This window comes from Epinephelus fuscoguttatus, linkage group LG6, assembly GCF_011397635.1.
Source record: "Epinephelus fuscoguttatus linkage group LG6, E.fuscoguttatus.final_Chr_v1".
Lineage (NCBI taxonomy): Eukaryota > Metazoa > Chordata > Actinopteri > Perciformes > Serranidae > Epinephelus > Epinephelus fuscoguttatus.
The window spans coordinates 19890918-19905019 of NC_064757.1; the positions used below are offsets into that span (position 1 = coordinate 19890918).

The following is a 14102-nucleotide window of genomic DNA, read 5'->3' on the forward strand; positions in this document are numbered from 1 at the left end:
TGTGTGTGTGCGTTCATTCGCGCTCGGGCTGGTGTGTGTTTGAGGCAAGCTCTCTGTGGACATGGGGAGTGTGAGAAGCTGGGTGTTTTGACAGCTTTAGAACAGTTCCAGTACAGTGCTGAGGCAGGGGGTGTGCGGGCCTGTTGGAAATTTGGGCGAGCTGTAGGGGTGAGAATAGGGTCAGTGGAGGAGTGGACATGACAGGATGAGATGAGGGGAAGGGTTTTATTCCAAGTCATCAAAATGATACCCGATATCCATTGCTTAATGTTAAGATTTACTATGCAGGATTTTCCTTTAAAAAACAGTGTAAAGACTCATCTCAATCATCACATGATCCACTAGAAATGTGCGGCGGTATATTTTTTCTGCAGAGACTCTACCCTGTGCCTGTATTTTTAAAATGTTCTTCTCACTTACTGTGCGTGGGATGTTTATGGGTGTGTAACCCCACAGTGTTCAGGTGAGGTCAGGGCTGTATATATAGATAGCAGCCAGGTGTCAGACCACAAGCAGCCTTCAAGATACACAGCGCTGGGGGAAAAAAAGGAATAATAGCAAGACAAAACACCAAAGGAGAGTGAAGCTGGGGTTGACTTTTACTTTCACTTTTGCTGGTGAAAGCAAACAGTAAGTTACAATCCTGCGTACTATACCTTTAAATAAATGTTTTTTTTACTGAAACACCAGCAATTATTTTGTGAGAACAGATGATGATGTTGATTGCAAAATGAATTTTTAAATGTTTGATGAAAAGTGAGATGAAGGCATTTGCAGAGGTAAATTAAAGTACTGAGAAGGGGGAGAAGGGTATCTTAAGGACGCCAATTTGGGATTTTGTGATCTTGAAATTAGTGCTATCGTCTAAGTAAACAACCTCAATCCCTCAATAAAACTCGAGGAAAATTGGATGGTGTTGAATATATACTGCAGACTAAACCGAGTGTTTGTCCAAGCAGCAGGACACTCCTCGCTGAGGTGCTCATGCCAAAGAATGATCTCAGCTCATTCTCCCAACTTTAATCTCACCAAAGTGTAAAAGCAATGGGAGTAGACTTCCCACACAGTTAATAGAGGGGCGATAAAGCTCGTAAACAAAGCCACTCAGTCCTTTCCGTACTACTGTAGCTGAAAAGGCCAGACATAAGCTCAGCCTGTGCTGCTTGAGAGTTCTCTCACAAGTACACGTCTCCGACAAAGGGGCTGCCTCTCTACATTTCTGAGCCCTCTCAGTGCCAGTGCTGTTGAACCCCTGCTTTCTCCAGTGGCATTCCAGCCCATCTTTCATGCTGTTTCATTCTGACCATGCCAGCCAGGTCAGGGGCCAGTGTTTTCTCAGGCCTTCAAGACAACACTGGACAAATAGATGTAAAAAAAAGACATCTCCACTGGTTGCACATTGAAGTCCTCTTAGCCGTGGTGGTGATGCTGTGTTACTGCATGTGCGCTTTTGCACGTTGTGTGCATAAACATGCATAAAAACACATCTATATGTGTTGGGGTATTGACAAAGCAGCAGAAGGGTCAAACAATAGATCTGTGTCTTGTTATACTGCTTCACTGAACTCTTTCACCCTATAGGCATATAGTGTTGCAGCCACTGGGATCTGTCACATGCTGTCTGTGCTGTGGCCTTGAGTGACAACACTCAGAAAATAAAGCAGAGGGCTTATGCCTCCTTTGTTTCAGAAAGGTCAGTACCAAATTCTACCAGTAGATGTCTGTCTTCAGTCTTCCACAGCCACGAAAGGAAGTTGGTAGATTGGCCTGTCCACAGTCCCCACATGGCCAAACACTGCAAAATATCCCAAAAGAATTGTAAGATAAATGTAACCTAATATGAACTCCACTCCCACCTCTTATCTGGGATTGCAGATGCGGCTCTAATGAAAGGCAGAAGGACTCAGGAGAAGCTTCCTGTCTCGAAAGCATGTCTGGGCAAAGTCTTCAGCTGGATAACATCAGATTTACAGAGCAATTTAAGTTTAAAGTAAAAATAGTTCAGCTGGCAGAATAGTGAGGTATTTTTACCTCCTGGCAACATGGCAGCAATTTTCTTCTCTGGTGCAGCTTAACATTCCAGGAATGAATTCCCAGACATCGAGATCTTGGAAAAATGTGAAGGGTAAAAAAGGCTGGGTATTTTTCCACAGCAATCCATGATCTGCCTGTTTTTTTTCTTGGCTCCTGTATTGGCTTTTGTAGCAATACACAAGTGTTGCTATGTGGTAGCTAGTTGCTATGCCTGAACACCCAGAATAACCATAGAGGAGAAATTCTCTCCATCACCCATGAGTAATAACTACACTATAAATCATGTATCTGCACATTATAGGGGATGATTTACATGTATGATCAGGGATTGGATAAAAGATTGAGAAAATCAGATGGGTATTTGAAATATTGCACATGCCACACAATAAATAAATAAATAAATAAATAAATAAATAAGAAAAACAATTAATGTCTCGTGTCTGGGTGATAATGACAGCTGGGAGTCACAATGACAGTGAGTCTAAATCCAGCTCTGTGGTGGATGTTAAGCTCCACCAACAAAAGACAGCATGCTTTGTGGCACGTATTGAGTTAACAGGATGGAGAGAGCACAGTTTCGGGGCGGGGATACTATCAGCTTTGCAGGATATGATTGGCCCCTGTGTCTAATCTCCTGTGAGACCTTTAAGTGTTCCGCTTCAGCTCCCACATCCGATAGAGAAGTCTTAAATATAACTTGTTGGGTGTGTTTATCCCCTTTATCTGGTTTATATTTGTTGAAGAAAGCTTTTTGATTACTGCTCTGTAGCCTTCAGTCACACAACACTGAAACTAAAAATGAAAGAGAAAATGGAAACATCATTGAATTTGATGTTGGAATTTACGCAAAACCTAAACGTTATATAATATAACATTTTCCTGCCTTTTTTCTATTATGCTTTGTAGTCTACCTCCAAATTTGTAACATACAGTGCACCTGGGGTATGGGTTGTATCTGAAGTGGCTTAGAGGAGCTGCTCTACTGTAAGAGTCTCTTTTCTGACAGCACCCGAACGCAGCACAAGCTGAACTGTGCGACTTGTGTCGTGACGCGCAGTCGTGGAGGCGTGCCTCTGATGAAATCAGCTGGGGAAACAACAACACAAAAAGGAGGTGGCTCCGACCAGAAATATCTTTAGGCCAGTTATGTATAGGTTTTATTCCAAAAAGCGTCCAATTCAAATCCAGCCAGCATCCGAACCAGGTCTGCAGCAGCGAGTCGATACTTGTTGAGGACTGTGAGACGTTTGGTTAAAGAAGGCAGCGAGCGGGAAGTAAAGAGGAGAGGATGTGACAGGGCACAGGTCCTGCAGTCATCTGTGCTCTTTGACAAATAACGGGACCACCGCCACTACTACTACCACCACCACCTCCTCATTCTGCGCGCGTCTCTGTCCGGTTTGAGTGACCGGCTGAACCACCAGCAGAGTGGCATGTGGGTCAATTCCGGAACCGTCGGAAGGTAGGGACCCCTCCTGCAGAAATACTGGGTCACATGCTCCAGATGCATTTCTTATGTGCACTTAAAGCAATCCATACACAGCTTGTATTTCCCAGCTGTGTTTCATTCAAGTCATGGTGACCTTATTCACCTTAATGGGCTTTTAATCTCCCCTTTAAGTCTCTATAATGTCCCTGTGATAGTCTGAGAGGCTCTTATTATAGATGTATGACATTATTTTAGCAAGAGATGTCACAATGGGAGATTATTTTTTAATTCCACGCGTGCAGCACAGACTGCTTTTCGTTTCTGTGTTGTAGTGCAGCGGATGGGCTTGGCACATTACGCAAGACTTATCAGCGCATCATTTGGGATGTAGGCTGATATCCACCTGCCTTTTAGCCTATATGTGAGAGACATCTCCTCACCGCGCTGGATGCTGTGTCTAACCTGCGTTTTATTCCCACACACAGGGGTGTCAATACAATAGATTGTCAAGCCTTGTTGAATTGGGTTCCCAATCCCCCCCAAAAATATGAATGAGCCAGGTGGTTATGAATGGCTGCGGGGAGAGGGAGCGCACGAGGTGCTTTTCATTGATGAGCGTAGTGATGCCACAATCACAGTATTCACTGGAACAGCATGCAGATCAAAACTGTGACAATTGATTATGTGCAGAATCTCAGTTTGTAAGAATGAACATGCACTCGTGCACGCACGCGCTTGAATACACGAGCACACACACACTGTAATGCTGATCCCGGGGCTATGACGTCGTCAGAGGGATTGTGTTACGCAGGTAGCTGCATGGCTTGTGAGGAAGCCTCTCACTTGTACCTGGGAATGAACAAAGGAAGAATATTCTACATTAGAAGACCATATATTCATTTCCAGTCATCAGCAATTAATCATATCTGCAGGGCGCGGTTGCATAAACAGTTTGGCACATTTCTCTTCCATATTGTGCAATCTTTGTCTTTAAGCCAATGTTTTTTTTTTTTCTTCTGAAACATGTCTATTAATGGCCACTCTGTGACTGTCACTCATCCTTTTGTGGAAACACCAACTGTTCTAAATCTCATTATTTATTTGAGCATTATTAAATATTCTTTCCACATCCTGGTATTTTTTTAAATTTAAAAAATGTTTGGTTTTCTGTCACTGCTACTGTTAATGAACCAGTGATCGAGCTCTGTCACTATGTTTAACGTTAGATGGCTCTGGAACAGAGCTTCTTATTGTCCTGGTTAGGCATCGTGCCCAGCGCTTTGACTGTGTCAACAGCTTTGAGATAACATAGTGCAGCACTGACAGACCCACATGGAAGAGTCAGCCAGCATTATATGGCTGGCTTGAATGCTCTGACCCCTTTATCAGGCTTCAGTGGGAGACACACCGAGGTAATAGGCCCTGCAATTGTTTTTATGTGTTTATGTCTGTAACCTCCGCGGTCAAAACCCATGTTATAATATGGACTGTGGAACTTTAATAAGAAAGTATGTACTAATTAGGGTCTGTTTTTGAATTGCAAGGACCAGGGTTGGCCTGTTACATTCCCAAAGGAGATGCGTAACTTGGAATACAGACTTTACCTGCCCATCGACAAGGCTGCAGTGATATTTGGGTCACTGACTGAGTCCTTTGGCTCAATGATCCAGAGCTGCTTTGACTAGTGCGAGAACATACATGTGGAAAATGTTATCATTGCTGCATGTTATGATAAAAGAAAAACAATGACATCAAAGATTAACATCAAAACAGAGCCAGTAATGGTATTTGAAGGCCCCTGTACTAATATGAAGCTGTATGCAAAACAGGTGAGTTTTGCACTATGTATTTAAAGACAACATTTTATCTGTAAAGGTAACAACTTGGCAATACAGTTTTGCTCTTGGCATTATGACTTGCACTTTCAAAACAGAGTCAAAGCAGCCACAAAGCACTGCAATGCTCACTGGCAAGCGGCAAAGAAATTGGCAGCACATCTGTTTAATTGAAGATATACTTTGCAGGATTGACGGTGTCTGTTAATGCGCTAGCCTACAAAACTGAAAGTAAAAGCCAAGTGCAGATTCACTCTTTCTTGCACTTTTATTTTGCTTTGCTTTATTTGTGTTTTTTTTCCTGCACTGTGGCTCTTGGATGCCTGCTTCTTACAGACTGCTACCTGGTCGCTACCTTTTTATGAAGCCCCAACCTCACCTGTGTGCTGTGGGGTACACGCCCAAACATGTCATGAACACAGAAAATAAGAGGAAAATAAGAAAATACAAGGGGAGGACAGAGTCTCTGCAGAAAAATACACCACCACACACTTCTAGTGGGTCTTAAGTGATGATTGAGAGGCATCTTATGAGTCTATATGTTGGTTTTTAGGGAAATCTTGCATTGTTAGATTGGATGAGGTGATCAAAGAAAAGTGGATGACAGACATAGAGATACTATATAGAAGAATATTCTGTATTGGATGCTAGAAAGAACAAAGGCACGAAATAGAAACACAATAAAGAGAAGCAAGTTAAGACAGCAAGAGAGATGGAGAGAAAGAGTAGGTGGAAAATATGGACAGGGAGGAGGAGGAGGAAGATGGGGAGGGATAAAGGAAATTAGGGCACCAAGAGGAGCCTTCCTGTGTTTACAAAGCATTATTGCAGCAGAGAGACGAGAGCAGGAAGGCTTTCTCAAGCAGGCTGACATGCTGCTCCCAAAGACCCTCTCATTCATTAGGACTGATGCGTACACATTGCCGTCTGCCACGGGCCGCTCAGTAATACCAGTACATACCATCTGCAGTGGGTGAGGCAAGTTCGTGCCAGCGTGCCTGTGTGTATGCACGTCTTTGCTAGTGTGTGTGAGTCTGAGGTCTACTGTCAGCCATCCAGGGAGCCAAGCAGAGGCTACAGACCAGGTTATGTAACCAGTCTGTGCCAGCTGCGCCTGTGGCAGTCACTGTCTCAAACACCCACATAACACACACACGTTCACTCCCACACACACACACACACACACCTGAAAAACATACAAAAGTACGAATGAGTAGACATTTTCTTTCATGAGAGCAGCCTTTTGACGAAGAATTGTTATAAACAAAGTAGGTCGCATACATGATTGCACATGCAGCCGTCATTTCTTCCAACAATTACACATGGACACTATGCAGTCAAGCCTGTGATAGTGTAAATCCCATAGCTCTGTGTGAGTGCACACGTGTTGACCCATGAATAAAGAGGATGGTTATTGGGGTCATCTTTTTTTGCAGGGCTGGGTATGAAGGAGCGGAGAGGCAGGCAGCTCAGTCAGGGTGTTGGGGTGAACTCTAGCCCCAAGGAAGAGGACAAAAAAAAGAGGCGAAATGGGGGCTGTGGAGGGCTTTGGATGAGCGGTTGCTGCCACTGGATCGCTAAAGGTGTTACGTAACAGGGAGAGGGAGACAGAGGGGGAAGCAAAGCGGGTGTGGGAGGGCTGTCTGCTTAATGCTGCTCCTTGATTGCTATCCGGAAAAGTGTGAGGTCATAGATGGACAGATAGATGGCCTCTAATAAAAATGGGCGGAGGGGGGGCATGACGTTGGATGAGAGGGGAAAACGGGGATAGGACGAGAACGAGGGGTGGTGGAGAGAGAGGTTATTAAAAGACAACAAGCGAAGCGAAGGATGGAATAACTGTGAGCTGGAGCGTTACATTTGGAGAATGGGAAGGAGAGTGGGGGGAGTTTGTGAGCAGGTGAAAAGGTGTGGTTGAGTGGGCACAGCTGGGACACAAACCAGACTGACCTAGACAGACAGAAGGATAAATGAAAGGATTTAGAAGGGAAGTGTATAAAAACATGAGGTAAAGAAACCAGGAACTGTGCATGAGGTAGAGCTGTAAGCCGTCATTTTATGAAACCCCCCTCTGGCTTTAAAGCAAAGCCATACTGAGACACACACTATCCAAATTATGCATGAGCTTCTTTGTCTGTCTGGTCCTCCTGCACCAAACAGACGCGCACACACACACACACACACACACACTGAGTCAATCCGTGACATTCCAGAGTAAACCAGAAGGTCGGTGTTTGTGTGTGTTGCGTGGGCGCTTGAGTTCCTGTCACAGCGTTCCTATCACTGCAGTTGTGCCTACACCCATCAATATGCCACTATAAGAGTCAGAAATACATGCACACATGCACAAATACTGGGACAGAATCTCATTCTCTCTTACACATATTTCATGATTGCATTCCAACACCTGTTTGCCCTTGTAGCCTCCTTCACTGCCTTGTTGGGAAGATGACACTTGGCCAGCAGATGAAGTCTAGACGTCTGTGTACAGTTCACTATAGGTCGTTGGCTAAAAATGAAACCTGAGCTTTGCAGCTTCTCTTTCTGCTCCTCTGAGCTGCTCTCACAGTCTCTGGCCTCTGCTCATCCTCCAGTCATGCAATTAAAAATAATTGACGAAGTTTGAGGAAGCTTGTACAGTTTAAATATAAACCTGAGAGCAGGTGCGTATCTTTAAGTGCAGTGGTGTGTGAGTAAATAATTGTGCGTTGTGTGCGTTGACTGACGCATGACCGGACTCTCACTTGGAGCTTGATGCAGAGCCTCAGATGGAGGATGATATCTGGGAGCTGGGTACTCTTGATCCCCCTGAGAAACTGTCCACACCACCACCAACGCCGCCTCCTGGTTACATCACTGCTCGCATCATTCCATGCCTCACAGACCGGCCCTAAGCTCATTACCACGTGCACACGCATGCACGTATGCTCACATGCACATATGCGTACCGACTTCCAGTCTCCCATGGGTCAGTAGTAGAGTACCTTAGACTGTGCTCTCACTTGTACTGTCTCTTTTTTCTCCACCTGTCTTTCTTTCTGAGCGAACCATACATTTGATAGTAGAGAGATCGGCAGGAAAAGCTGTGATGCATTCCCCTGAGCAGCCTTGGTTATTGTTGGTCATGCCCTTTTGATCCCAGTGGCATGACTGACTGATTCTAAATGCTGGCCTGACAGTCCCTCTCTTTCTCTCTAAGACTCTAATAATCCCCTCCCTGCCTTGTCTCCCTTGCAATCCCTTTTGCTTATCGACTGTTGCATTGGAAACGCTGGGGATTAACAATACTACGCATCCGCTCTTCCCCTTTACGACATGCTGTGGATGTTACAGAACCACTAGTTTTGTATGTCAGGCTTCATACTTGGCCCTTCATCGCTCTTTTCCTGATAATTCACTAAGAAGGCTGCTGCTTTGGCAGCTGCCGTGACCATTAGGCAGATAGCTGTTAGATAAGTGCAAGGTTGTGGTAACTTTTTATTGCTTCTTCTATCTCTCCCCTCCACCTGTAGTACGTGTCTGTGACGGTGTAGCAGCCAGACAGGTGGCAAGGGAAAAAGGGTATTTATAACTCTGAAAGGCAGAGTTCCATATGGACCATTCAGGAAACAACAGACACTTTTCCTCAGCTCAGATAGACAAAGGTAGGCTCTCGGTGCTGTACTTCCTGGCTGACGTAATTGGGACTCCTTTTGACTAAAATGATGTTTCTGTTGACAAAGGGAATCAGTGTCTGATGTCTGTAGGGAAGAAATAAATTATATATAGCTGCACTGGTATTCTGATCAGGCTGGAGATGTGTGAGGACATGGAGAGCAGGTCATGGCTTATTAGCAGGGCACACACGTGGCTCGTGTGTCCAATGAATAGATGCCATTTTTAGCTGCTGTTGTCTGTCAGTGCTGGACTGAAGTGTTTCACTGGCATCCACGTCAATGGAATAGCAAGCGGAGGCCTTTATGAATGTTTCAGATGCTCTATTTATGGGACCTTGGGGTGGGTCTTTGAACTAGTTGCAAGGATGGATGGACTGATTAGCAGACTGGAGGTCTAAGTGTGTGTGCGTGTGTGTGTGTGTGTGGGCTGGTTATGCAATACAGCAGATTCTTCCAGGAATGTTTTTAAAAAATGGGTATTAACATGTGTTTTGACATGTCAGAAATGTTTGTAAGCAGTTTATGGAAAGGGGATTTTGATAAGCTTTGCACAGTGATGTGTGGTTTTAAAGGCGGAAGTCAGTTGAGCTGTGCGCATAACCACATAACCACCTCCGTCTTGTGCTAAGGTCAAGTCAGGAGTTCACAGGTGGTCATGCAGCAACACTTTTTCTATATTTTTCTCCCCCTCTGTGTAAGCCTGCAGTAAATATGTTTGACCCACACTTGCCATGGGCTCCTGAATGACCTAAAAAATTAATTACAAATGCCTTCATGGGGGATTTTATTGGTGCTGCTAAGGTAGATGTTTCATCACGTCACATTATGTTTTCTCTGCAACTTTGTTTCAATCCATCAAAAGGGGGCACAGATAAGGGGAAAGACAAACAAGGAGAGAAAAGGACAGTGAGCTCAAGGGAAGTCTCTCTCTTTTTGTTTTTCTGTCTTTCTCTCTCGCTCTGTGCTGTTACAGAAATAGCTCTGCGGTCCCTCCATTCCTCAGCCTGCGAACCATGTGTTCTGTTGAGGAGTTTGGCAGAAGCCTCTGTACACTGGTCAGTACAGCTACGGGGGCTTAGAGCCTTAACAAAGCTTCCCTAGGCTGGACTGGGGGAGAGTTTGAAGCTACTGCGCCTGGTGCCAGTTGCTTTCATTGTCAAAATGCAGTGTCATTCCTCCCGGGACGCTTTATCAATGTGATTTTAATTTTCCATGAATATTGAATTAACCTCTTTTCTTTCTCTCGCTCTTTCTCCTATTCTCCAGGGCCCTCTCCATGGATATAGACACAGACTATGAGCGGCCCAATGTGGAAACCATTAAATGTGTGGTGGTAGGGGATAATGCAGTAGGCAAGACCAGGCTAATCTGTGCCCGGGCCTGCAATGCCACCCTCACACAGTATCAGCTGCTTGCCACCCACGTGCCAACCGTCTGGGCCATCGACCAGTACCGTGTATGCCAGGAGGTGGGCACACACATACACATAAACACACAGCCGAACACAGTGTAGAAAGAGCCACATATAGATAAACTCTGGTACACTTTTGGACATGTTACTGACGCTAATTCTGTTTATTATGCATATGCATCTCTGGTAAAACATCTCTTTACAGGCCTATGAAATACAACTTCATTCTTAAAATGTCGACCGTGCAGTTTGACATTGCGCTTGCTTTTTTTCCCCTCGAGCCAAGTGATTGCATAATCCTTCAATCCCACTAAAAACACACACATCACATTGAAGTTAAGACCTTTTGACCTGATTACAGGGATGTGTGTCTATGTTGCAGGTGTTAGAGAGATCTCGCGATGTAGTGGATGAGGTCAGTGTGTCCCTGAGGCTGTGGGACACATTCGGGGATCATCACAAAGACAGACGATTTGCCTATGGCAGGTGAGCAGATACATGCACAGAAACTGGCACACACACACACACACACACACACACACACACACACACACACAGTTTGAGACATTGTAGCAGCCAGACTACAGCTGCTGACCCAATAACACAATTGCTGGCTGACCACAGGGTTAACTACCTTACAACACGTCCCATTTTCACAATTGGTGCAGCCAAGAGATTGCTTTGTCGAGCGGCTGCAGAATTTCTTAAGGCCTTGACACAGTTTCCTCGGTCTAATATGTGACCAAATTCATTGTCGGCCGGATCAGGAGAAAGTAACTCACAATGAGAGTTTAACTAATCTGTCACACCCACACAGACATGGCCACATAACATTTATTTACCCAAAAGTTGTTTTTTGGTGTCATCCAGCTGCCACGCTTTGGAGTTGAACTCTGCCCTCAAGCTGTTACATCCTTCCTCCACCAGACATGATTGGATCATCGCTCTATCCTCTTACTCCCTGTCCCTTTATCAAAGCTGCTTTATTGGCATGAAATGCAAAAAGTGCTTGTTGCCAAAGCAAAATCAGCAAATACCAATTTGAATGGCAGTGACCAAACTTGACCACATGACGGTAACGGTAAGCTACTTTTCACACATCATTAAGTAAGTGCTATATAGATTGTAAATTTTAATAACTTTAATTATATGTTTCTCTCCACCCATCTAAACATGTCTGTATAACCTGAAGTTACACAGACTGATGGGTAACTCATTAATTTGTCAGTTCTCCAAATTCCAGTGACAATTCCGTTGTCATAAAGCACTCACAAAAAAATTACTGATTATAAGCATCACTAGTAGCAATTATCGGACTGCAAATTGACTGCACATTATAAATAATGACTAACAGGTAGAGACAGGACGAAAAGGAGAAGTCTTGCACAGTAATGATTTAGGGTTTATTACTGTTGGATCACTCTCACACACGTTTTTATAGACTTAATGAACTGACAGAGTACATGGAGTTGGATACAATCACAGCAGTTTTAACAGCTTTCGACCTATTAATCAGGGAAAATACCCATACTGACATGCATACAGGTTACCATGGTTACTACATGATTTATGTTACACACATGGCCTTATACAGATCAATTATAAGAAGGCTTCCTGAACAGATTTCACAAGCAGCAGATGGATTTATCAGGAGTTTAGCTTTTGATATCATGCTAAAATCACATATCTGCGATCATAAAATCTTGTGGATGGTTTGTTGGCTTTCACACCACAAACAAACCGCACCAGTGGACCAGTGGAAAATGACCCACCTTTTTAGGCGATCATGGTTAGGTTGTTTGGTCTGCTGGTTTCACACCGGCCCAAATGAACTGCACTAACTGGCCAAACGGACCTGACTTCCTTTTGAACCTAACTAAACAGGTTAGGTGTGAGAGCACCCTGAGATTTCACCAACATCCACACACACATGCATGTATACATCACACTGTGCAATCTCTGAGGTCTCTCAAACCTCTGTGTAACACGTCACCCTGTCACCTTTTTGCAAGTGTATCTACGTGACAGATGTGCATTTGTGGTTTGCGTGTGGTTTCGGTTTGTGGCTCAAATTCCCTCCCCTTTGTTGTGTCCTTTCACTCTTTCTGTGTCTGTACATTTTCACAGTGATCTGCCTCTGTTTGTGTTTTGGTGTGTGTGTGTGTGTGTGTGTGTGTGTGTGCGTGCGTGTCTGTCTGCATGTCCTGTATACTTTGTCAGCCTGCAGTCAGCTGATAAAGACACAGTGCCAGCTCAGCTGTTTTCTGCCTGCCTGCCTGCCTGCCTCTCTGGCGTCTGCAGCTCCAGGCATCAACCTCCCCTCCTCCTCGTCCTCCTCTTCCTCCTCCTTTTCCAGCTCTGTTCATTCACACATTCATCTGGGCCATGCCCTCTTCCCCATCTCCCTCATTACCCCGCAACTCAGCTCCCATCATTAGCCTTGTCTATACCCTTGACACTTTGCTGCTCCCAAACCCTCTCCACACCTTCCTCCACTCTGTAGCCTTTTGTTGATGTCAAAACTCAAAACATCACATTGTTAGACAATACCCAGACTGTCACATGCTTTGTTAGGAGAGGAACATTCTGCTTGGGAAAACAATCTCAGCCTGAAAATAGGCTAAGCCAAACTTAACCTGAGCCAACCTCAACTTTATGCTTTTTTCTCAGTCAGCAGAAATCCATTATAATTAAAGCTAATTTCGCTTTCTGACTAAAAGCACAAAACGTATCACATTGCACTTGCACACACGGTTCTTGTAAGCAGTTTTAGTAGCATGTTATTAACTTTTATAATACTGTTGTGACGGACTTAATGACTGATGAGGGGTTTTCGTGGCAGACTGTGTGATTGCAGAGTGCTGCATATGTCGGCATGAGAGCCATTAAGTTGTTTATTGCAACACGATTATCATCGCTGCGGTGTTTATATCTGTGACTGTGTCCATATATGTGTCTTTTCTTACATAATCTGGCAGCTGATGAACTAGGTTGATTAAATCCAACACACACACGTACAGCAATCACAAAATAACCAGCCACTGGTGGAGCTATTTATTGTGCATTAGTGCTGGTGATAAATTATTAGTGATAGCACAGTGATAGCACTTGTCTGTCTTATCATCTGACTCAATCTGGACGCACATACACGCACACTGGCTGACACACAGGACATGTTCACACTTCAAGCCTGATACGCAGTTCCTATTCACTATACTATATTAAGTAACTCACATTATGTGTCAAGTGTTGCAAACATCTAATTCATGTCCAGACAGGTTCTCCTGACCAGGCTGCAAATGAAACAACAGCATATGCATGAATCCAATATGTAGGTCATCTAGGCTGGCCTGAACGTTGAACCTGGAAATAAGCCTACACTACAAAGCAGCAGTACTAATGGATTATTCTGGTACTAATTTTTAATTACCCTCAGACTTTTAAATAGCTGCTTTTGAAAGATAGGTTAAGATTTGACAGGTTCAAAAGCCCTCTGGGGCTCATATTTCAGAGCAGTGTTATGCTAACATAAAGGTATACTGGCACAGACCATGGTAGTAAAACCTAGGTTGTAAAAAAAAAATGCTTTAACCACCCGAACAATAGCACGTACACATAACATGACCTCAAACAGACTAAGCCATGGTAATGATCCTTTGACAAAGTGCTAATGGGCATTCCTGTGTGTGTGTGTGTGTGTGTGTGTGTGTGTGTGTGTGTGTGTGTGTGTGTATGTG

General features: G+C 44.2%; 1 protein-coding gene across 6 annotated transcripts in view; it reads left to right on the forward strand.

The window, feature by feature from the left end:
* Positions 1-14102, forward strand: part of rhobtb4 (Rho related BTB domain containing 4) — a 50027-nt gene that overhangs the window by 20375 nt on the left and 15550 nt on the right. For 5 of the 6 annotated variants that reach the window (XM_049578066.1, XM_049578068.1, XM_049578065.1 and 2 more), the window contains exons 3-4: positions 10221-10422; positions 10748-10851. In XM_049578066.1, the coding sequence (XP_049434023.1) occupies positions 10231-10422; positions 10748-10851 (296 nt within the window). In that variant the 5' untranslated portion in view covers positions 10221-10230. Of the gene's footprint in view, positions 1-3108; positions 3497-10220; positions 10423-10747; positions 10852-14102 lie in introns of those variants that run through there. The other variant, XM_049578063.1, reaches the window with a different exon arrangement.